Source organism: Symphodus melops (assembly GCF_947650265.1).
Source record: "Symphodus melops genome assembly, chromosome: 23".
NCBI classification, from domain to species: domain Eukaryota; kingdom Metazoa; phylum Chordata; class Actinopteri; order Labriformes; family Labridae; genus Symphodus; species Symphodus melops.
In genome coordinates, this window is record NC_136713.1 from 11,204,725 (window position 1) to 11,228,919 (window position 24,195).

A 24,195-nucleotide genomic window follows, 5' to 3' on the forward strand; every position below is an offset into this window, starting at 1 on the left:
CAGAAGCTCCAAACTCATCTCCTGAACCAGGCCCTGAGTCTGAATACAGTCTGCAAGGAGAAGAAAGCTTCCAACCAATCCAAGTGGGTCAGAAGCCACCGGGAGCAGAGGCAGCAGGCTGACGAGCTGCACGAGACAGCAGCGAGTCAGACAGCTGCCGATGTGAAGAAAGACCTGCAGAGGATCAAAGAAGAGTCTCAGGCAGAGCTGGAAAGATCCCGCTCCTCCTTCACGGCCGACCTGGAGAGCCTCAAACTGGTCAACGCTCAGCTCGCTGCGGCCCAGAAAAATGCCAAAGATGAGCTGCAGCAGCGACAGAAGGAGTGGCAGGAAGAGAGGAGCTCCCTCTTAGACGCCATTCAGCTCCTCCACAAAAGCCTGAAGGAGAAGGAGGAGAAGTGGACGGAGAGGGAGAGCTACATGGCCTACAGGATGGAAGAGCTGGAGAGCAAGATGGAGGAGATGTCAGAGAAAAAAGCAAAGAAGAAGAGAGGCTGGCTGAGACGAATGTTCACCTGCTCCAGCTCCAACTAACACGGCTGGCCTCCTGCTGGCTGCACTGAAACATGTGCATGTGAAGAAATCAATAAAAAAAAAAAACTAAATTAATGAATGCATTCATGTTTCATGTCTGTACAGAAGTGTAGGCCACATTTACAGTCAACACTCCAGTCATTTTAATTCAACCCTCTCTTTCCTAGACTCTGTGAACTTGACCCTTGACCCCGACACAGCCCACAGACGTCTGGTTCTCTCTGAAGGCGACACAAAAGCTCCTCTTCAAGGGGCGGCGCAGCCTTACGTCGACACACCGCGGCGTTTCCACGGCTGGACCCAGGTGATGTGCCCGAGCCCGCTGTACGACCAGCGCTCTTACTGGGAGGTGGAGTGGTGGGAATGTTTGTCAGTGGGTCGACCGCTCAAGTCCAGATTAAATTAAAATAAAAGGAAATATTGGGAAGTTAGTTTGCTTTTTTTTTTTTTTTTTTTTTTTACAGGCATGAGTTGTCCCTAAAAATACTTGTTAGCAAAGTCATGAAATCAATCGGCCAATTTTTCGGCAACATTCACGTGTCTCAACAATCAATCAAAGCTGTAGACTCAGATTTGTTAAACAAAATTTGAACGTTTTTAATTTTTAAAAGAGCGTTATCAGATTTGTTTTGAACTGGTGTGGCATTACTGGCTAACTGGGACACTGACTGATGCAGGGGTGACCTGAAGTTTTGCGAGAAAAAAAAAAAAAAAAGCTACCAAAACAAATTTAAATGAATTCTTGGATTGAACATAAGTCCCGCCTCTGACAGGCAAATGACAAAACAAAGTTTTAACCAATCAGATTTCTGGATACGCTCATGCCCATATTTGCAGTTCAGAAAAAACACCATTAAGTTTATCATTCAGTTAACACCCAGCTGTGTCACTTCATTAAAGAAAATCTCTTTGAATCCTGTTTTAATAATAATAACAATTGGAAAGTTGTTTTGTTTCCACTGATTTAATTTAAAAAAAAGAAAAGAAAGAGGCAACTGAATAATAGCCATGAGTAGTTTACAGAGAATCATGTAAGGGAGGCACAAAGCAATTACAGGAAAGAAAGAGGAGCCTGAAACTCCTGCTTTACAAGACGTGAAGGTAATGACAATTCAAAAAAGACATGAACAGTGTGTGCGCCTTCTTTCCTCACGACTAACACACTAAACAAAAAAAGATGTAGCTTCTCTGACTTTGTTCAATATAGCATAGGTAAAGCAGAGTATTCCGTTTGTCATTTAAAGAACATTTGGCTGATTTGAATTCCCTTGTGAAGCAAAAAAACAAACAATAAAAGTGCTAAATATATTAAAATCTTATGCTAAAATGTTAGCGAATATCGTTACAACAGGCACACGTATGCTAATTTTTCTCTCTAAAATGTTGGTATCATACTTCAAATAGTGGCGTCAGTAAAACAAATGTAATAATAATAATTAGTAATGATAACTGTAAAAGTGCATTAGCTGTTCAGGAGGAAATGGTTGGACAGGTTAGCATTCAGTACGTTAGCGCTGAAGGTGTGAAGATAGGGACGGACGTATCTCTTACGTAACACTTCCTCGTATTTAAACATGGTACTATGATACATTAGTACCGGTATTTAGGATGCACGCTGCTTCTTACTTTTCTATGTGAATACTCCCACCTGCTGGCCAGTGTCTGAACTATCTATGTCCTTGAGATAACCCAGAGTCGCATATTAAACACAGGAACCAATTTATAAAATTAAAAACAATAAAAATGATGCATTCATGGATTTAAGGTTCCACTGGCCTCAAATTAGTATGAAGGCTATAAGCACTGTCACAATGAACTTCCTGTTTGTCCTTTTAAAGGGCATCGGGCCGGGGTGAAACGCTCCCAAGGGAGCAGTGACCCTCGAATTACCAAAACCTCCTGATCCCGCTGAGTGCAACAAATCAATACAAACGTGGCTTTACAGGAACTCGAATCCCAACAGTGCTGGCTTCTACTCAAGGCCTCATACAGTAATAAAACACGTGGACCAGACCTTCTGTACTGGTGATCTGATTTTGCCTTCAGCCTGCTGACAGGTGCATGCTGGGACCTGTAGGCGAGGTTGCGTTTGGCGCTTTATGCACACGCGAGCGAGGAGGGGGGGAAAGGCGCTCGGCACATGGACGGTTAGCAGACATCCTTGTGTTGTTCACTACTATAAAATCATGATGTTAATAGCAATGTCTGACAATGATTTAAGTCCGGCTGGCCGTATACTGTTAAGCCAGCGAGCACTCCTAGAGACGTATAAGCACGTAGAATCCATTTTTCTTTTTGCAGATAAAGCTGTTCTATTTCCGTCTAAAGCTTTTCAAACCCTGACAGAACAAGCCCTTAAAAGCAAAACTCTGGATGCTCAGTCTCTCTCCACCTTTTACTTTCTTTCTCTTTTGACATGAACGAAACCACCAAGACCTTTGACACGCTTACCTTCAACTCCGATTCATTTCTTATCCACATCCACAAACCTTCGTCGACTTACATCGTACCCTTTCCAAACCTTACCTTCCTTTTTTTTCCCCCCAGAGCATCCAGAGTCTCGCAGGAGAAACCAATAACCCTAATGAAGATTCAGACATGACTCAGAGGGTACCGAGAGCTGAAAAAACATGCTCAGAGGCAAACTAAGGCCTAAACAACGACACACATCCACAAACATAGACACTGCAGTATCGCTAAAAACAGTCAGTTTAGTTAAATTGTGCTTCAAAGTTTTAAAAAGGAGGGAGTGTTCTGCCCGCCGGATGCCCAAACCAAAGTCCCCGTTCTGCAGCGTGTCCCATCCGCCGCTTTCCTTCAGCGTTTCGTTGAAGTCGACGGGCCGTGCGAGAGGGAGCCAAGATGTCGCCGTCGTTCTTTGAGGTTCCCCCAGGGTGGCGGCTGCAGCGCCAGAGTTGTAGGGTGAGGAGGAGGAGGTGTTGCGATGCTAGCTGGCTTCCCCGCTCGGGCACCAATCATGGCAGGGAGGCTTTGATTGCGCCTCAGGCCGTCCAATAGGCTCCCCCCACCTGCGGACACAAAAGTTGAAGAATCCTGGCGCGGCACCGCAGCGTCCGACTCCGCGGCGTGGAGAACCTTGGTGAAGCCGAGTCGTCGCAGCCTCTCCACTAGGCCCACGTTTCCTGGCTCAGGCCTGGCTCGACCTGGCTTAGGGGGCGGGACGTGGCCTGGGGTTTCCTGGTTAGGGCTTGGTAGGTCAGGGTGTGGAGCACGGCCGAGATTTAACCCGTAAACGTCCTGGAGGAAAAGCTCGGCAGGCCGCGAGGCTAAGAAGTTGTCGGAGGAGTGCTGGCGGGGCTCCGCGGGAACCGGGGAGGGAGCGGGCGAGTGGGAGGGCGAGTTGGGGGGCGTGCTCGGGAGGAGGCGAAGCAGAGGCTGCCGTGCTGCGGGTTTGGGGGACGGAGGAGGGGTGTCGGTGGAGATCTGTGCAGAAATGCCCCTCTCCAGGACCAGCTTGGCCAGGCCGCACGTCGGAGCAGGAGAGCGACGATGAGGGGGGAAGGAGTCACCCAGGCTCAGCCTGCACGGCGTCACCGGGGTGCTGGGACCGGTTCTCATCGAGCTGGGTGTGTTGGCCATGATGGACGAGTGAGAACTGAAGAATAAAAAGACAAATCGAGGAATGTTAAATAAAGACTTTGAGCTGTGTGTAGAGGGTACTGTTCCTTTAAAGGGGCGATTAAAGTGATACCACACTGCCGTCAGGTGAAATGATTGATATGTCATATATATGTAACTTTTTACATGGATGAATCCTTTTTTTATGACCGCTGACCTCCTCTGGAAACATAATGCTGATAAATATCCAGAGTTTTAGGGGCGACTTTGATGCCGTACGAGCAAGCGACAGGTTACTGGTGCAGTTCCCCTGACGGCCATGTGGTGTCGCTACAAACGCAGTATGTCGGAAAGTTACATCCAGCAGCTTTAAGGCTTCAAAAAAAATCAAAAAGTTTCACAGGATGTCATTACCCCCCCCTTTCCTCAACATGCCAACACTGAAACATTATTATTTACTCTTCTATATATTCGTCTTTAATTCCTTGTTTATATTTAATATTTGACGTTTACATCATACAGAGTCTACCGAAGTCGAACCCCTTGCGCGTTGAACATACCTGGCCGATAAAGCCGATTCTGAATCTGAAAGTGACGACGTACCTGGTGGTGACCTGTGTGACGTCGCTCGGGTGCAGGATGCGGCAGGTCGTGAAGGTGTAGGTGGAGAAGGTGGAGCTCTGACACTTCCCTGGATGCTGGACTGAACACAGCGAATCAGGAGGGAGATAATGATACAGTAGCAATAAAAAAAAAAGGATATTAAAAAAAAATGGATAAAAAAATATTTTGCATATTTGTAGTTGAATTATTATTATTTTTTAAGTTGTTTGTACCAGAGGACGATGCGGTTGTAAATGTTGAGGTGGAGCTTTGCATTTGGCCGACGGTTGTGCAGGCGAATGGAATGGGCTGAGCTGATTGGCTGGAATTCTCCGGTATACGACAGGGTGACGGGGTGAGGCCGAGGTCTGGTCTGATGGAGGAGGAAGAGGCGGGCGTTCGAGGGGACGTCGTCAGGGACGGGGAGAAGGGCAGGAGGGGTCGAGGCGACTTCCTGTCTCGCCTCTCCTCCGGCGTCGACGAGCAGTGCACCTTAAAGGTGATCCCGCCTTCCTCCTCGTCCTCGTCCTCGTCTTCCTTTCCCCGCTCTGCCGCCCCCTTCTCCACATCGTCGATCCTCCCGAGCTCCTCGCCCTCCTCGTCCTCCTCCATGTCGGACAGGCGGTACACTGCATCCTGAACTAACGGGCAGAAGCCTTTGGTCACCACGCCAGGGTGGGGGTCCAAGATGGTGGCAAGGTGCGGTTTGGCGAGCTGCTGCCAGTGATGAAGCGTCAGTGAACCTGGTGCAGAAACGACAACATTGTAATGAATTCAGAATCTTCACAGCTTGTGCAGACTTCAACTCGTCTGTGGTTCTACCTTCCATGGGTTTGACGATCTGGAGCTTCTCGGGCAGGAAGGTTTTGAAAATGCTAGAGCCGAACGAGAGCTCCGACAGGTTGGAGAAAGAGGAGAGCGCGCTGCCCGTCGGCGAGCTGCAACCGCTGCCCTCTCCGTCCGCCATCGCCTGCAGCTTCTTCTCGCGCTCCGCCTGGAAGAACTGACGCTCGCACAGGAAGTTCTGCCGCCGCAGGGACAGGCGATGGAGCGCTTTGGTGAGGTCGTTTCCACCCGGACAGCCCGGCTGGCCCAGTCGCACCTCCTCCCTTTACAAACGCAGGCATGAAAACACGATTAAAAAAAAACAAAGAAGAAGAAAAAATGAGAACGTGGCGTGAAGCTGTGCTGTTCTGAACCCACCCCTGATTGGACGGGAAAGGCTGGGCTGTCATCACCAGGGAGCTCTGAGCGGAGCCCGGGATGGGAGGCGTGGCTGAGGCTGGACGTGACGCTGAGGCCGAGGCGTTGATGGAGCGGACTGTTTGGAAAACTCGTTTCTGAGATACTCTGCAGAGAGTAAACATCACAACCAAATGTTTTTTATTACTTAAAACAGATTCTTCATCTACGTAGTGTTTGAGAAATCTACACTCTACCTTTGGTCCTTAAAGCTGATCTCCTCCTCCACACTCAGCTCCCTCCTCATGGTGCCCTCGATCTCCGCAGCTAACGAGTCCTGCACAAACAGAGACGCGCCTTTAAAAGCTGCTACTTCCAGTCAGTCGTTAAATCTGTGTCAATGTCCACTCCTAACTTGGAGCTGATTGGTTATTGATAATCCGTTTTTATGTCCTGATCAGGTTACACTAACACTTTAATATATCCACATCATGAAAGAGAGTGAATCTAGAGGCACAGATCAGCGTGCAGAGACTTGGATTGTGACTTTATTTAAAGGGATTCATTGGAGCTCTGCTTCATAAAAGTTTTCCTCTCTCACCATGGGGTAGAGGCCGTAGGAGAGGTGCCGTCGCATCCCTGCAGACGGCGTGTTTTTATTGCGCAGCTCTCTGATCTCCTCCTGGGATTCATGGAGCATCTCTAAACACTCGGCGTTCCTGTCTGCCAACTCGTCCAGCTGCAACACACACAAAAAAAACAAAGAGGCATCATTTGATCATTTTATTTAAAAAAAATCTCTTTTAAACAAATAACCACATTTAATGTGGATCAGCACCGTTTATGTTTGTATCTTTTTCGACCGTACCTCGGCTGTGAGCTGCCTCTGGGCGTCTTTGGAGGCCTGAAGGTGGATCCTCAGCTCCTCCTTCTCCAGAGCCAGCTGTGTTCAAACGACACACCGACACGTTTTAACAGTGTGACAGACAACATGGAGCTCGTAAATCACTGCTGCTCTGTGAGGATCTGTTTTTTCTTGAACGGTCTGGGTATCATGAGTGGAGTTTAAAGTCAAGACCATCCAGACCCAATCTAAGACCATCGGGTAGCAAGTCGAGACCCGGAGCAGTCTTTCCCCGTCTCACCTCTTTCACTCTGTGTTGCAGCTCTACGATCTGGGAGAGCAGCTGAGCGATTTCCTCCTGGTGTCTGAGCAGCTCCTCGTTCTTCTGGGACAATTCCTCCGTCAGAGAAACCATCTGGCTGTTGGACTCGCCTGAGAACCGAAGAACGCGGTCAAAAAAAAAAACACATGCACGTCAAAGAGTTAAATTTCGACCCATCTGGAAATGAGTGGGAAGGTGTGCAAAGGTCACTCACGGAGCTCCTTGACACAGTCGGTGACGAGCTGCTGCTCCTTCTCCTCATAGCAGATGGTGTCCCTCTTCAGTTGACACGCCTGGAGTGGAGATGTAGAGCTGTGTTCATTCAGCGCTCTCAACATTACAACAATAACAAATCAACTTTCTGTGACCCGGTATGAGCGTATAAACACCAGCCTTCAGTTACAGACGACTCGTACCTCAGACCTCAACACCAGGTTCTCCTCCTCCAGGTTTTCCAACTTGCTCTGCAGAGACTCCAGCTGGCTGAGGGCCGCAGCGGCCGTGGTCACCCCCGGCAACGGCGGCTGGCGCAGGGGCGTGGACACGCTGGAGTCGGTCTCGCTCTCCTCCGTGGCGCTCGACACCATCCGCAGCAACTCGTCCTTCTTGCTGAGCTCATGCTGCACCTGATGAACCTGAGAGAGGATTTAGTCGTGAATCGTCGTCATGGTTACTTATTCAGGGAGCTTATTCTGAATTCAGCTGGCATGACGAAGATGCGGTCATATACAAACACAAATCTCACTTCTATTATTAAAAAAAAATAAAAAATAAAAAAAAATAAAAATAAAAAAATCGACCAGCATGGATGACCTACCTGGTCCAGGGTTTGAGCGAGCTGTTCCTCTAAGGCCTCATTGCGTTCCTGCAGCAGGTGGTTCCTCTGCAGCAGTGACTGACCAATCCTGGCTGCCAGCTCCAAGTCTCGGTCCCGCTGTGCGGTGAGAACACGGAGCACCCACAAAATCAGCCAATTACATCAGAATCAGAAATGCTTTATAATTCGCAGGGGGGGGTGTTTACCCACCTCAGCCAAAAGGTGTGTGACCACTTCCACATCATTGTACGTCTTGGTCATCTGCTCCACGCGGTCACCGCTAAGAACTGGGCAGAGGAAAAGTTGGACTTTACTTTGAGGGGACAATTTAAAAAAAAAAAAAACGTACATACATCTTCCAGCACACTTTGGCATGCTAACTTAACACGCCACAAAGAAACTACAAACAGCATTCCAGTCTAAACTAATGCACACTCTCCTGAAGCATGCGACAACGGCGTTCTATTAGTTTTGACCACCAACAACCCGAGTAGCCACGTTTATAAAAAAATAAATAAATAAATAAAAAAAAGTTCAGCTACTGTCGCAGCTTTTAACCATAAGAGTACCATATAACAGATTTTTTATGAAGTCAGGTATTTTGCTGAATTCTAAGAAGCGCTCCACATTGCGGCTTTTGGATTGTTAATGGTCTCAATGAATTTTGTATCATGCTGCAGAACTACAAGCTGTAAACTACACAAATCCCTGGTTTGCTGCATCTACATGAAAAAAAACCAAACAAACAGGAAGGGGCTGCAGGTCTTTGAGTTCTAGATGCAAGTTTTGGTGCAGACTGAAGCCCCTCCCCCACACTGGCACTAAGTGACAACATTTGCAGAGCAGAAGAGTGCAGAAAAAAAAAAGAGATGGGGAAGGATACCTTTGGAGAGGCTCTGAGAGCCGGGGTGGGGATAAGAGGATGGCTCCAAAGCGAAATACGCTAGTGAGAGAGAAAAGAAGGCAGAGTTGAAAAGGTGAACAAGCGAGTTGGGAGAAGAAGAAGGGAAAAGCAGAGGACGCAAACTACAGCACCAACAGATCCACCTCATTAAGAAACATTAGTTTGTTGAGTCTACACAACAGTTAGTTGGGTCCTTTATGAGCACCTGAGTGGGTGTCACCAGCGCTCCTCTGCTCCCACTGTCACCTGTTTAAAGAAAACAGCATCTCTAAACATTTTAAACACCACCAGCCTGATGACACGCGGCTAACTCTTGTAGCATTTCTAGCCAATGAGACATGAATTTGTCAATCAGCATTCATCACTTCCTGTTCTGTTTTTTGCCACTTTTTCGCATATTGCACCGTCTGAAATCAGCTGGTTGTTTTTCACGTGGCGGAAAGCGGAGATGGGGCGAAGTCTGAACGCGAGGCGACTTCGCTTGCGGTTGCGTTGGCTAAATTCAATTTTAGAGTTAGCGCTGATGTCTTTAAAAACACACAAATAGACTTTTCAACGAACAAAACACGACAAAGAAAAACAACATCAGAATGTGGACAGGATGTCCGTGAGAAATGGAACTTGTACTCATTTCCCGACACTGCACATCTGCTCCCGCTTGACTCGTGAACATTATCTATTTCTTCCAGCGGGATTTAAACGCACCGCTCGGTCTGAACTTGAGAGCAAAGTGAGTGAAGCAGCTGCTCTAATGGACGAGATCAGCGCAGTAATCTGAAGCCCACTGTGACCTCTGGATCTGGACACTGCTCTCCGCTCCGACAAGCGAGGGAGACTAAAAATAACCTTTTCCCCCAACAGAGCTATCTTTGTTATACGCAGGGAAGAGTGGGGATTATTCCCATTTTAAGATTACATAAAGCTCAAACGTGTCGTAATAAACTCCTGTCTGTCGGGTTATAGAAGACAGTGACTGACCCCAATAAACTGCACAACTGCAAAGTCCACTTCGTCATAAAATGTCTACTTGATGTTATTCGATATGGATTCTTTGCATGGATCACACACACATCATATTGAAGACGGCAGATTTTCAAAGCCGAGTGTGAAGCAAACAAAAGAAGGATTGGACTTCAATTTGTGCGTTTTAGTGCCTGAAATGTGTTTTAAATCGACCAAATACTAACATATACTTCTTTGTAAGCTGGTGTCATGTTCTTACAGCTGTTTTCCTGTTTTGTTGTTTTTGTGAAATTGGATCTGGATGGGCGCTGTGGTTGCTCACCTGGACGATGTAAAGTTGCCGATTCCTCTCCTTGCAGAGGCCAATTAGGAGCTTTTCGGCCGTTTGCTGCGAGTCATGCCCCTCATTCTTCCCCTGCATTTACTACGGCTATCGCTACCCAATAAAGTAAAATATGGCACAGAAGGTGAGCTTCAATAAAAGAAAGATTGTATCAGGCACTTCAGGTTTGAGGTGAGAGAATAAAAAACTACTAAAAGCCGGCTTATCCTCCAAAGTAAATGATCTCTTACTCTGGTAAAAATCACAGATCTTCATATGGTGGACCCTCAGTGACACATCAAGAATTAAAGGGGACATCTTTTTCATTTTTTTTTTTTAAAACAGTCCTCCCTTGATCTAAATGAAATATGTGTGCTGTGCTGTGCTTTGGTTGAAATATAACATGAATCAAGCACTAGAGGAGGTTTGTGACCCTGTAGAAACCAGCTCTCTCTGAATGCTCCGTTTTGGTGTGCGTCTCTTTAAATGAAATGACCCCGCCCCCTGAGTTTTCCCCGCAGACATCACTCCTCTGTAGTGAGAATAAAAATGGCAGACCTGCGCAAAAGTATTACTCTAGGCTGGAGATGGAGTCCATGGGTGCAGATACCATTGGAGGGGAGGGGAGTTTCTTACCAGAATCAAAACTTGTGATGTCACAAAGGGAGCATTTTTCTCTGTGTGGTGAGACTTAAGCAGACCACAAACAAAGGACTGGATGGATTTATTTTAAATTTTGTAGGTTGATAGAAACTTAGAACATACATGTTCATAAAACTTTGTAAAAATGGATTTGTCATAACATGTCCCCTTTAACATCGACTTCTTAGTTTTCATCGTCGTCTTGACGACAGACGGAGCAGACGCTAGCTTCATGTCACTGCATCAAAAACATAACCTTCACCGTTTTTTGTGTACAATCCTCACATGGCGATATATCAAAGAAATGAATTACTGCACAGCCTGAATATTACACATTTACAAGCTGCAAGAGCACCGGGGTGCATTCGAATGTCACCATGCCAGGCGTCTGCACGTGCATCACACACTATTTATAGTGCGGCTGAATCTATTTATCACTTCATAAGTGGAGCAAACGCTTCACCCTGTACATGACGCGTACACTCCCTTTACTGTAACCCTTAAAAACGCACTCAAGCAGCCCAGGTCATCGAGCGGATGGGATGCTTATTGGAGACATTAAACTCAGGATAAAGACGACACACTGGACGCATTCAAAGTCGTGATGAGAAGGGAAAAACACTGACAGGAAGTTGCCGCTTTCCAACACGCTGCACAACTTGGTTGAATGTAAACAAACGAGCGTTCATTCAGACTTCCTGTCTCTCTACAGTATGCACGCACACACACACACACAATCACACACACAAACACACACTTTCCCATGCAGCCTGACCTTGCAGACATTCTGCAGTCCTCTTCATTACACACACACACACTTTAGTCCCTCGCTCACCTTCAACAGCGAAGTTGTCGTAAACCTCCTCATTGTGGATGTTTAAAACCGGCATGTTCTGATTGGTCTCTTTACCGTCCTCTCTTCATGCTCGCTCTTTACACTCTGCCCTCCTCCTCCTCCTCCTCCTCCTCGACCTCATCACCCTCTGTCCTCGTGACTCCCTGGCTTTGAAATCAGCCACACTTCAACTCTGGCTGGATGACTGGATTCCTCCTGCTCACTGTCTGTCCCTCCCTCTCTTTCTCTCACACACACAGACAGACACACAAACACACACACACACACACACACACACAGACACACACACACACACACACACACACACACACACAGACACACACACAGACACACACACATCTAGCTCTGTCTGCAGCACACGAGCAAACACAATGACAACCCTGTGCCAAATAATGTCCCGGCTAAATCCCTGTCATTTTAATCGAAGGGGATATTATGCGCCGTTTGACATGAATCCCTCACGTGTTTAATGCAGAAGGGGCGGGCACGCCATCTGCTCTCTGAAGTCGACCAATCACAAAGAAGAGCATGAAAGTGACAGAAAAAACGCGAAAAATTAGGAATCGAAAGCGTCAAGCTTACTCATGTAGCGGAACGTCTCCTCAGCCAGCACGGGGGAGATGGCGGCGTGCTGGCCGGGGGCTTCGTCCGGGGAGCAGCTCGGGGAGACCGCCCAGTCCTGGCTGTCCGACAGGTAAACCGAGCATGCCGAGCTGGAGCCAAGCGAGCCGGAGCCATAGTGCCGCCCGCTGCTGCCCAGCCCCTCATCTGTGGGGAAGAGGACAAAGACTGTCGTAGAATCGAGAACGGGAAGAAAAAAAAAAACTTGCTTTTCTGACAGAGACTGAAATAGTTTTAAGGCTGGAAAAGATCGGCTGTCAGAGCGTGATTCCTTCTGTTTCCTCTTTTGTAGCCTGAGAGATCGAGATCACACAGATTCACTACCTGTCTCAGTGCTGGACTCCTTCTTCTCCACTGCCCGGGGTTTGGCTTCAAACATGATCCGTCCTTGGAGCAGGATGGAGGGGAAGGAGGGGGGGGAGAAAAAGTAGGACAGAAAACAGCAGACGCTATTCCTGTGACATCACATCCTGTTGCATTGTCGATGGGTGGTGCCCGCACACACCTTTACCTGAGGAGAGAGAGGCACGTCAGAGAAACTTTCAGCTTTTTTTCTTTCTCTCTCAAGGCTCTTGTCCAAAACGTCCACCATACATAAAAGGTCGAACAGCCAACACGTACTGTACATGACTCGCTCTCCTGCCCCTGACCTTTCACTGAACTCACAAATCTGCATTTTCTTCTGATGCTTCAATGTAAGGATCGCCCTTCACCCAACGCTAAAGATTGGAGGTCAGGATCTCCATCTCGAGCCGACTTGTTTCAAATCATACTTTGTGTTTTAATTGAGGGAAACCTGAACGTTACAGACGAGAGCCGGCCGGCTGCTTTAACTCCGATGCGTTTCATGGGTGCGTTTGAACGGCGGGCCGAGGCGCGACGAGCGACTCCTCCCACATCCTGTCGCCTTTCCTCTGGAGGAACGAGACGAGCTCACAGGATGAAAGTGAAAAACACGCGCGAGCAGGGCTCCCGAAAACGACTCGGCTTCTCTTCCGCTGCGCTCATCATCACACAAAATAATTCAAGAGGAACTTCGGCGATTTCGCGTCACACTTCTGTCAGATTGGAAAAAGGAAAAAAAAAAGATCACTTTAACAGAAGCCAAAAAGTCCTGACTGTAAATAAATACGCATAATTCCCAGGGAACTACAATTCCCATAATGCAATTTCATAACATCTTTCATCAGAGCTTAATTTCATGTTAAACACTCAAAATCCACATTCTGTGTTTGGGGTCAAAACTGTCACCCACCATAGTCTATGCTGAGACAACCCCGATGACATCACTATGACATCACTATGGGCATTTTGCTCGGACTTTAGGGACAAAAACAAACGAGTCACTTGACTCTGAAACGAGGTTGAAATCTGCAGAATGCTCCTTTAATTCACACGACATGATTTTTGCGATTCCCTGCGACATGTTGACAGTTTCATCTCCCATCATGCCTCATCTCTTGAGCTTCTCCTCGCAGCTGTCGGTCGCTGAGCCCGAGGTCGACTCATTTCAACTCTGCGGTTCACGCTGACCTCATTCCGTACAGCAAAGCGCCGACCTTCAGCCGTGCAAATCAGTGAAGAGTCGTGCTTTTCTTCCGGAAATATTCAGCAGGCGCCACACATCAAGACAACTTTATGTGGCACGATATATATTTCGTCCCAGCTCCATTCTCTGAGAGGACATTCTGACGCCAACGCCATCTGCATCCCTGAGCTCGCCGCTGAGCCTGTGCATGCACACATATCGCAAGCATGCTTATTAGTTTGTGTCTGTGGGTGGGTAAATGTGTGCATGCCAGTCCTGAGGCAACACTCATCTTCTGCAGCTTACATAACACTGACGCTCCATGGAGGAGATTACAGTAGAGCACGCCATGCTAACGCCCTAAATGTACTGATAGCAAGGCTGTTTGTTGACCAGGCGGCGGCGAGTCCTCGTGAATAATAAAGCCACACAGCTTCTTGTTTAGGACGCAGCCCGGCTTCTGTTGAGGTTTAAATTTGAGACATAAACGTATTAAGAGATGCATTTGTAGTCTGAGACCTTATTTAAAAAAAAAAAAAACAGCTAAGTGCTATCACACATGCACTCAATTTTATCTGGCTGGATTCTGACCACTTACTGAAAACCGCCACTTAATATTGGTCACAGATGATTGAGATGTAAAACACCACAACAGTAGTAAAGCAGGCATGGCCGTGCGGCAAAGACAACACAGCAGAATTATGTTTAACACGAGTCTTTCACAGCTGTCCCAGAGGATTTGTCCGCTTACATCAGCTCAGATTTCCCTTCGTGATGCCTCTATCCGGCATGACGTCCAACGAGTGCAGCAGCACGACTGTCATCCTGATGTTCCAGCACAACAACAGAGAATTCAATGTTTTAACGTGCCAGATGTATGTGCATGGTCTGGGTGTTTCCATCTCAGCAGCTGCACTCAGCTCACCTTACAATAAACACGACTGGACAGAGTCTGGAGTGCTTGCTTTAAAAAGTAAGAGGATGTTGAACTGTAAAAAAAAAAAGCATGTGACGCTGCTGCAACAGGAGACGTTCAATCCCATCATGCATCACCACAAAAAAACAAAAAAAAGATGGAAAAAGTGCAAAAGTACCAGGAGTCCATTGAGCAGGATTTAAATGAATCATTCAAATTAAAAGCTACTCTCAAATTCGACTTCACTTACAAACAAATGCTGTCCATTTCCCCGGTAAAAAACTGACTGTCATCTCTGAAACCTCTACATGTTGAAAATCCTTCTGGTTATTATTTCAGCGGTCTGAAGTTATGGATGAAGATTTTAGAAAAGGATGGCTTGTATTTCTCTCTATGGGCAAAAACTATTCACAAAAACAGATCGTGTTGTTTTTTTTTTTTAAAAACCCCTAAACTCTTAAATGATGAACATACACTTAATTCAAAACATGAATAAAGACTGGTGTGTGTGTGTGTGTGTGTGTGTATATATATATATATATATATATACACACACACACACACACACACACACACACACACAACAAACTGGAGCAATGACAGAAAAACAAGGGACTGTCACTACAATTGTTTAGCTTTAAACCTTTGATAAACAACTAAAATAAATAAAATAATTAAATTAAGATAAACTATAACAGCTGTGGGAGTGACAAATTGTTAAATAAATAAAATTAAATAAATTAAGATGAACTATAATCGATGGATGATGACACATTTGTACGACGTTGGCTAGTCAAAATAAAAGAGCTCAGCAGGGCGTCTTACATTTACAATAACAAGCTACACCTGCCAGCTTATGTAAAGTCCTTGAAATGACGGAATTAAAACATTTTTAATGTGTTAAACATTAAACAACATCACGTTAAACACGATGGGAGACGGTAGCTTCACGTCGCGCTAGCTAACAACACCAGCGCGAGCTCAACCAGTAAGCACAGCACGCGGGGGAGAATAATAACATTTAAATATATTAAGGAATATGTTTATAAAACTTACCCTATTTCAATTTTCATCCACAGCATGGGATAATCCAGCGGTACACTATACACGGCTCAACAAAAAACCTCTAACAATAGAGGGGAAGGGAGCGAGGTCGGCTGCGCGTCATCATCCTGCGCGATGACGTTTTTATCGAGCGTCGATTATCATGTGTCAAATTAAAAGTCGTGTATTTTTTTTTTCGCTTTTAAGGATGTTATGCGGTGCGATCGAGATGATGCAGCTCGTTACTTCAATAGGTTGAATCTGAATTAAGAGACATAGACGTTGTTGGACCTTGCGACCTTTTTAAGGATATCTCGTTCCCCCTTTTTTGTATTTTTAACTTGTTTACGTCGAGTCCTGCTGCACAGAGGAAAGATGTGAGCAGCTTCGTTTTTATGAGAGGCTCCTTCAAATACATCCGATTATTTTGTTACGAGGGCTGATCACCGCTTTTCTTCAGCTTTGGATATTTAGTGGCAAATATTTAGTGGGAGTTTATTCGTGGGCGTGTGTTTGTGTGTGTGTGTGTGTATTATTGTTTTGATCGTGCCCAACCCTCACAAAAGATGCAATCCATATTTGTATATTAACTTATTGACTGTCGTTTGACTGTGTGACGTCACTGATGATAAAATTATGATAAAATGGCTGCATTAAAAGTCTAACCTCCAGGTGGATTTTATTGTGAAACATAATCTTTTACCCTTACATCAAGACAGCTGATGATATCTGGTTTATTAAGAGCACGTGCATCCCACAAATAAAAAACAAACATTGTTTTGCATAATTTTCCTTCTTAACGCACAGCTGTACAGGGAGTCACGATTTCTGATTTCATACCATTTTTTCCCCTGCAGATCAGCTGATGTAAAGGTGAGCTGCAGATGGCTGGATGAATGAATGTCTGAGGTCGGATGCTTGTCTCAGATTACATCTTCCTGTTTCCCCCTCCTCCTCCGACGCGACCGTCGCTCCCCTCTTCGGCCTGTGAGCGGATGAATGCCAAAACCTGATTTTACCATCACCGAAAGGACTCCATGTCTTTCCTGGTGAGACTTTCACGCTGCACGTTTGTTTGTTTTGTTTATTGTTTACCTTCATGAGTGCCAGTTGTGACCTCGGTGACAGTCACGAATCTTTGGGCTGTAGTTCTGATGCCTCTGACAGGACGTTGCAAATTAAATGAGTTTATATTGTATCATTTGTTTGGGATAAAGATTGCATTATTTCATTTTAATTCAAAGTGTTTCCTCTCTGCATCTGCAGCAACATTTATTTATAGACTCAACTAAATGAGAGGTGGCATATATAAAAATTACCTGTGCATCCCTCCCATCTATCTTATCACACATGGAGCTATTTTCTTGCTCAATCAGGAGGCATCAGTGTCCTCTTATCATCACTCTGACTCTCCTTTCTCTCTCTCTCTGCTCACCACTTCCGATAAAAAAGCTCTCTAAGTGCTCCCCACGGCTCACATTCCCCCGATGCTTGATTCTCTGCGTCTTCAAATCATCCTCCCTCCTCCTGAGGCACCTTCCACTCCCTTCCATCTCAGTGTTCCCCCTCTCCCATTTGGCATGTCTCACCTGTGTGCTCCTAACCCTCCCACCCCTCCTTCCACCCTTCCACCAGGACTGTTCCTGCATCTCCCACGCTCAGGTCCAGCCCTTGGACATAGAGGAGCGCTATGAGGACTCCAGCCACCAGTTCCTGGTCAGTAGCCAAGACACTGTCAGCATGGAGACAGGCGTCACACTGATGCTCTCCCGTCATTTCATCTCTGTTCATTCATCTGTCTGAAGGTGCTTAACACCCCCCCCCCCCCCCCCACCCCCCCACCCCCTTAAAGCTGTACAAGTCAGTCATTTACTGAATTGTTTAAAGGGGTGCTCCGTCAACTTTATGGGACTCTGAAGACAGGTTAAAACTAAATAAGTCCTTTTTTTGTGCTTTAGAGGTCTTCTGGTACTTGTATGTGGCAAGATCCACTAAACCACAACTCCCATCATGCAACTTTGGTTTATTTTTCTTCAGATCACGTTAAAGTAAGATTTCAAGAATGAAGTCGTTTTGTGATGAGACTCAAGATGTAATTCCATGAGAAAAGAATAAATTGATTCATTCATGGTTGGAGGAAAAATATTGTCATCCACTCTAAAAGTTAATCATCGGGCACTTTAGAGTGAATGTCAGCTGCTCATATTAAATGTCACAGAACAATCAGCACAATTAACTTACCTGATCTGCTCCCACGCGTGAGACTTCTATCCCCGCCGCGTGACGAGTTTCTCGGCACAGCGCCTGGCTCTTTTAACGACACTTGCTGAGCGCCATCTTGCTAGTTTGACACAGTAACCATGGTAACGGATAAAACCCTTAAAATACTACATTATTAATCAGTAGTTCGATATTGTGCTTGCTCTGAATTCAAGCTAAGACATCACAGCGTTTTATTTTGTTGTCGTTATTTTCAAAACGTACATTGTTGGATTTTTAAACTAAAACATACCGACATTAATGCAAGTCAAGGTCACCCTGATGACATCACTGTAGAAGAAGCAGAGCGCCTATTTCATGAATCACAATCAAATCGGCATTAAAGTTTATTTTCCAAGATCGGCCCTCAAAGTTAGCTTGAAATATTTGATTGTTTTTAAAACTGGAGTTTTTCCTAAAGCACTTCTTGATACTAAGAAAAAAAAAAATACTTTTCAGCGCTCATGTCTATGATCACGTCCCCTCGTTGGTAATGCAGACAAACTGCTGGGACAGTATGGTTTGACTTTAAACAAATGAAACACATTCAATGAGTGTGTTTGGGGGGGAAAAAAAGAAGCTTTATCAAACACAGCTGATAAAGTGTGACGCTGAAAGAGAACCATACTCTGCCCTGTCCCGACAACATGTCTGCATCACTACAACTGAAGCTGCAAGCCTCCCCTCCCCTCTCATCTTTGTTTCCTCATACAGAACTGAAGCATCACACTTGTTCTTGTGTTGATAAAGCATCAATAAAGGGCCAGTTAGTACTGTGATACTTTGTTTTACACCATTTCTGATGACTTTGGTCATCGTCCCATTCTTTAAGATACAGTCATTATGTGTGTTTTTTTTTTAAATGCATGCGCGTGCATCCCTGCAGAGCTGTGACGGTTCTGAATACACTCTGCAAGGGCCAGCAGGAGGCGATGACATCACAGGACTCTCCGCTGTGCCGGCTCACTACCAGCTGCTGTCTGAGCTTGGTGAGTCATTACAGCAATCAAGGCAAACAATTACATCTGCACACTAAAGAGCTGTGTATGTAGGGCAGGGATTAATCAAAGACTCTTTTTTTTTCTACAGGTCGGGGCTTCAACAACCTGAGCCAGGTGAACATGGCACGCCACGTCCCGACTGGCCAGCTGGTTGCCGTCAAGCAAACCAACCTGGACGAGTGCACCGAGGAGGAGCTGGTGCAGCTCATGGTGACTACAATCTAAGTGCGTTAGACACACTTCTGTTGAAGCACAGTCAACTCATAGCTGCTCTCTCTGTCTCTCTCTCTCTCTCTCTCTCTCTCTCTCTCTCTCTGTCTCTGTCTCTCTCTCTCTCTCTCTCTCTGTCTCTCTCTCTGTCTCTCTCTCTGTCTCTCTCTCTGTCTCTCTCTCTCTCTCTCTCCATCTAGAACGAGGTTCTGCTGTCTCGGCTGTTCCGTCACCCCAACCTGCTGACCTCTCGCCTGGTGTTCAGCTCCTGCTGCCAGCTGTGGGTCCTCACACCGCTCATGGCTTATGGTCAGCCTCTCACTAACTTTGAGCTTTGTCCTTAAAATCCATCAAAAAAAATAACTACAGTCAAGAGTTTGACTGATTGAAAAAAGAAAAAAAACTCACTATTTTGATGATTTATTAACATATTTTTCAGGATTTCGTTTTGGCGTTGTCAAACCGTTCTTCATACAAAATGCACTCAAAAGTTACACTGCTGCCTCCAATTCCCAATAGAACAGCTTTTTTTTTTTTTTTAAAGTGTCCTTCTCTCTCTCCTTTTGCCTCAAGGCTCTGCAGACACCTTACTGAGAACACACTTCCCAGATGGAATGAGTGAATCCCTGATTGCGTACCTGCTCTATGGTGTACTGAAAGCGTTGGAATACCTGCACCAGATGGGCTACGTACACCGGTCAGTGGGAGACAAGTGACATCATAAGATACTACAGCAGGGTTGTTGTTTTTTTAATACATAAATGTCTGTCACTTCCTTTTCTTGTCAGTGGGTTGAAGGCCAGTCATATCCTGCTGTCCGGGGAGGGGCGTGTCTACCTGTCAGGGCTGCACAGCATTTACAGTATGATGCGTGACGGAAAGAGAATGAGGGCCGTGTTCGACATGCCGAATCACAGCCCTGCCCTGCTGCCCTGGCTGAGCCCTGAGCTGCTGCGACAGGTCTGAAATGACCAGATAAAGACTGATAGTATAAGCTTGAGAACTGCGTTAATCTAATATTTCTGTCTCTCCATCTTCATGGTCTTGCTCCCAGTAGGACCTGCATGGATACGGAGTGAAGTCTGATATCTACAGTTTAGGTATTGTGGCCTGTGAGCTGGTCAGTGGCAGAGTGCCGTTCCAGGATATGCCCCCCACTCAGGTTATTAAAAATGAAAAGCGTTTATCAAATCCACTAATAAGAATTTTTATGTACGTTTTCGCAAAAAAATGTTTTGAAATCTGGTCTCTCCAGATGCTGCTTCAGAAGCTTCGTGGCTCCCACTGCTGCCTCCTGGACGTCGCTCCCTTCCCGCTTGGCGAGCTCGGGGGGCTGAAGGTGTCGCGGTCCGGGGTGGACTCCGGCATCGGTGAGAGCGTGGCCACAGGGAGCCTCACACACAGCGCCACCGCTCCTCCAACAGATCGACCTCAGAGCCCAGCACCCAAAAATCACTCGGTCACCCTGCACAACCTGGTCCAGCTGTGTCTGCAGCAGCAGCCTGAGCGCAGGTACTAAACGGACCGGCATGCCCCCCCCCCCTTTTTTTATTATTACTTTTTTGGACAACTAATCTGATTTAAGTAAATAAAATGTTTTTTGTCTTCAACAGACCGTCAGCATCTTCACTTCTGACCCATGCCTTCTTCAAGCCGGTGGGTTTCTAGACGTGATGCCATTTCTCTAACTAGAGCTCGAATGATTCAAGATGAGTTCTTTCATTAGAGACGGAGCCCCGTTTGTGTTTTTTTTTTTTTTTTCAAAGGATTAGGATTAGTCTGTGTGACTATTTGTGGCCTTTCACTTGAAGAGTAAAATATCTCAAGAACTGCTGGAAGGTTTCGAATGAAGTGCACACAGCGTCCACTTTCCTCCGACAGGAGCTCAAATCACGTGACATCATACCGCTTTTTTTTTAGGCTACTCGTTACCATTATTACTATTGCACCATTTCCTACATAATAAGCAATTAAACACATGTGGTAGTTAAGTCGGCCATTTTTTAAGTTTAATCCACATAATTGATCATTCATTGGCTAAAATCTGGTAACTTAATGCGTAACGTATTTTATTGTACTATATTGAATGATGTGATTCTTATCGAGGGTTTTGTTGTCATGCCGTATTGTAACTTTTACTGTCGTAAAATTAAATCATACGGTACGAACGGTATCGACTGCTTTCGTGCCACATCATATCGTTGTTTGATCGTACCGTATTGAATCACGATGGTTTTCGTGTCATGCCGTGCCATGTCATGCCGTATCGTAACTCGTCATACCGTACCGTATTGAATCATGCATCAAGCCTCACAATGTGATGATGACAAAGCAGGTTAGTCAGATATGAAATGATACAAATCTGTGAGAGCGGACATTGATAAATGTCCGAACTGTGTTGTGTTGTTCTGTGACAGGTGAAGAGGCACACCAGAGACTCCTTCCTCAGCCTCATGTACCCAGCAGTGCCCCTCACCAGCCCGGACGACCTCCCGGTATCCTGCCCCCCCACCCCGTCCTGCCATCCTCTGACGTCCACACCTACAGATCCCAGCGAGGGGGTATGGGACTTCTCCTAACCCCACAGCTCCATTACTCCAAATACTGTCTAGCAAGCCAAACACGAGACAATCAAAACAGAGCAACGAGGCCAAATTCTACTGTGCTTTTATTTTGTATTATTCACTCTCTGAGCCTTTCTTTTTAAAGTAGTTTTTTTTTTTAAACATGTTTGTCTGATACATGTGTGAAGTAACGGTGGACATGACTGTGAAAGTGCTGGATCAAAAAGCTGCTCTAATCATATCTTAAAGGTCACAATAATGATTTGCTTCAAAATAAAAGCCTGGTTGACTAATAATCAAGCGCTTCCGAAAAGCAAATACTAGTTAAAGAAAATGTCCACATGGTTAAAAAACAATTATTGGCAGTATAACAGTATTTTTTTTGTGTGCCTGTAGAAACAATTCTTCTCCTTTAAAGGATTTACACAGAAAATTACCAAACTCAACAAAAAGTGAAACCTCAATAGACTACAACAGACAGACTGTGTGTCGGTGTGATTTTCCTTTTTTTAAGTGTTATGTATTCATACTGTGAATAGTGAATACTGTGGTACATAAAAGGGTAGTTACGTCAGCCATGTGCATATATATTCATTTTTATAATCAAACTAAAGATGCAAAAGGAAATCGAGAGATTTGAACGTAAAAACCTGCTACACATATTTTGCAGTGAGCGTCTTGATTTTTTCTTTTAAAATCAATTTCTCTTTATGGTAAAAACCAACATCCCTTGTGATTACAGAATCTGCCTTAGAATAATCATGTTTTAAATGTTTATTTAGTGTCAAAGTAATCTAGTTATACCTATCTGTACATTCATGAATACAGGAAATAAAAGTTCAGCTAATCGCTCTTTCTGCAGACTTTAGATGCAGTTTGCAAAATGTCAACATAAAAAAAAAACACTTTACCATGTTTCTTTAACTCTAATATGTGTCCCTAGTCTGTCTACAAACCCCCCTAATGATGAGAAAAGTCCATCCTCTCCGTCTTTTTTCTGCTCCACCTTTCAGAAAACGTGTGCTCAAACAGGCCGTTTGGAGATATTCCCTTTATGACATCACAAAGGGAGGTAACCGCTCCCCCAGTTGGGTGACCCCCTCCCACAGCTTGGTGTTGCCTCTGATAATGTCTTCCCGCTGCTAAATTGGTCATGGAGCAAAAAAAAGCCAGAGACAACCCAAATCCTGACATAAAGGGGCGTGGCTGAATGCAACTCATTTGCATTTAAAGAGACGGACACAGAAATAGTCTGGCTTAAGAACAAGAAACTTCAGAGACCAGTTTTGGGGACCTCTGAGACTTATTTAAACTGGTTGAAGAGGAGAATAATATGTGACCTTTAACAGCTTTATGCTTCTGGTTCGTATTTAAGTTTTGTAAGAACAAAGCAAGATTTGGCCTTTTGATTAATACATGTATTTACAATTATATATACAGAATTTATTTCAATTAGATTCAATCTAAAGTTTACAATACTGTAAAGAAATATACTGTTGATGTGTTTTTGAACATATACGCACATATGTATTTTACAAAGTGTTCTCATATCTAAAAAAGACAATGTGCAAACTTGACTCTTAAAGAAAGCACATTAGCAATAGAGCATACTGTTTGCTCATGCAGGGGTTAGAAACCCTCTGTAGATTAACCCCCCCCCCTTCCTTTATCGTAAGTTATAACTCATTTCTACTGTGCTGTATGACCACTTCTCCAACAATGCCTTTTTGGTTTTTAAATGAAACGTGCATTCTGAATTTGTTGATCTACATGTAACTGTGATTAAGTGTACTGTGTATGAGAACTGTGATCTGCAGTTCATTACAAACATGGTAGCTGTATGAGCCTTATATGTATACACAGTATATACATACATATATATGTATACACACACACATATATATATAAACACCTATTCTAAACAAAATAAATTATACACATTTTTATTCCTACACTTCCTGCTGGTCCTATTATTTCTTTAGTTTTATTCTGACGTATGTGTTTGTGTGTTCAACGAGAAATCTCAGATTTGAAACAGTCCAAATGGCACAGCGAACTTTTTTTTTTACAAATTCAAGATTGTAAAAAAGTTCTATTTGAAGAAGCAGCTTATTTCGAATAAGGACAGAAAAATAATTAAAAATGTATGAAATTTGTACCTTTGAATAATAAGGATCCAAGCTTCAGCGTCATTTGAAAATCATTGCTATGATCCTTTATAGCCTGTTATCAAAGTATGACGATAAGCTCTTCTGTGACTTTTTCCTCCTGTAGTTTCATATCCTGGTTGTAGCTCAAGGGTTGAATTTAATTTAAGTGTGCATACCATGGTGAGTATTAAATCATCCAGGATGAATGTCTGAAATGTAAATAGGGCAGCAGAAACGTATTACAATCCATATTTGTTAAAGTATGCATAAAAATAACTCCAAGGGGCTTTACTGCTATTTGGAGAATAGTGCAAATGTATTAATGCCACATTTA

At 44.8% G+C, this 24,195-nt stretch overlaps 2 protein-coding genes across 8 annotated transcripts; one reads left to right on the top strand and one right to left on the bottom strand.

Moving 5' to 3' along the window:
• Positions 1-1,479: 1,479 nt before the first annotated feature.
• trak2 (trafficking protein, kinesin binding 2) lies at positions 1,480-15,807 on the bottom strand. 6 transcript variants are annotated; one of them, XM_079336337.1, is made up of 17 exons: positions 15,690-15,807; positions 12,514-12,700; positions 12,151-12,336; positions 8,765-8,824; positions 8,092-8,168; positions 7,882-7,998; positions 7,481-7,699; positions 7,279-7,357; positions 7,044-7,174; positions 6,767-6,841; positions 6,500-6,637; positions 6,156-6,235; positions 5,920-6,066; positions 5,539-5,825; positions 4,950-5,459; positions 4,717-4,816; positions 1,480-4,150 (listed from the first exon to the last, which is right to left on the bottom strand). In XM_079336337.1, the coding sequence occupies exons 2-17, from the start codon at positions 12,566-12,568 to the stop codon at positions 3,352-3,354; spliced, it is 3,060 nt and encodes a 1,019-aa protein (XP_079192463.1). In that variant the 5' UTR covers positions 12,569-12,700; positions 15,690-15,807; the 3' UTR covers positions 1,480-3,351. The 6 variants fall into 6 exon arrangements, with proteins under 6 accessions (XP_079192463.1, XP_079192464.1, XP_079192465.1 ...); XM_079336338.1 differs by lacking the exon at positions 8,765-8,824; XM_079336339.1 differs by lacking the exons at positions 12,514-12,700; positions 15,690-15,807 and adding an exon at positions 11,548-12,068 and having other exon boundaries at positions 12,151-12,225.
• Positions 15,808-15,831: 24 nt separating this feature from the next.
• On the top strand, positions 15,832-23,665 carry stradb (STE20 related adaptor beta). Of its 2 annotated transcripts, XM_079336344.1 has the most exons (12): positions 15,833-16,054; positions 16,535-16,726; positions 17,313-17,393; positions 18,823-18,925; positions 19,026-19,147; positions 19,348-19,456; positions 19,721-19,844; positions 19,936-20,107; positions 20,205-20,309; positions 20,403-20,659; positions 20,761-20,803; positions 21,565-23,665. In XM_079336344.1, the coding sequence occupies exons 2-12, from the start codon at positions 16,715-16,717 to the stop codon at positions 21,724-21,726; spliced, it is 1,290 nt and encodes a 429-aa protein (XP_079192470.1). In that variant the 5' UTR covers positions 15,833-16,054; positions 16,535-16,714; the 3' UTR covers positions 21,727-23,665. The 2 variants fall into 2 exon arrangements, with proteins under 2 accessions (XP_079192471.1, XP_079192470.1); XM_079336345.1 differs by lacking the exon at positions 17,313-17,393 and having other exon boundaries at positions 15,832-16,054.
• Positions 23,666-24,195: the final 530 nt, after the last annotated feature.

Excerpts from the sequence above, each read along its gene's own strand:
- trak2 (XM_079336337.1), bottom strand. The coding sequence starts at position 12,568 with ATGTTTGAAGCCAAACCCCGGGCAGTGGAGAAGAAGGAGTCCAGCACT. Across the intron at positions 8,169-8,764 it reads CTCTCAGAGCCTCTCCAAAG|TTCTTAGCGGTGACCGCGTG; the intron begins GTATCCTTCCCC and ends TCCTCTGCCCAG. Across the intron at positions 6,842-7,043 it reads TGCAACACAGAGTGAAAGAG|CTGGCTCTGGAGAAGGAGGA; the intron begins GTGAGACGGGGA and ends GTTTGAACACAG.
- stradb (XM_079336344.1), top strand. Across the intron at positions 18,926-19,025 it reads CCAGCTGCTGTCTGAGCTTG|GTCGGGGCTTCAACAACCTG; the intron begins GTGAGTCATTAC and ends TTTTTTCTACAG. Across the intron at positions 19,845-19,935 it reads CAGATGGGCTACGTACACCG|TGGGTTGAAGGCCAGTCATA; the intron begins GTCAGTGGGAGA and ends TTTTCTTGTCAG.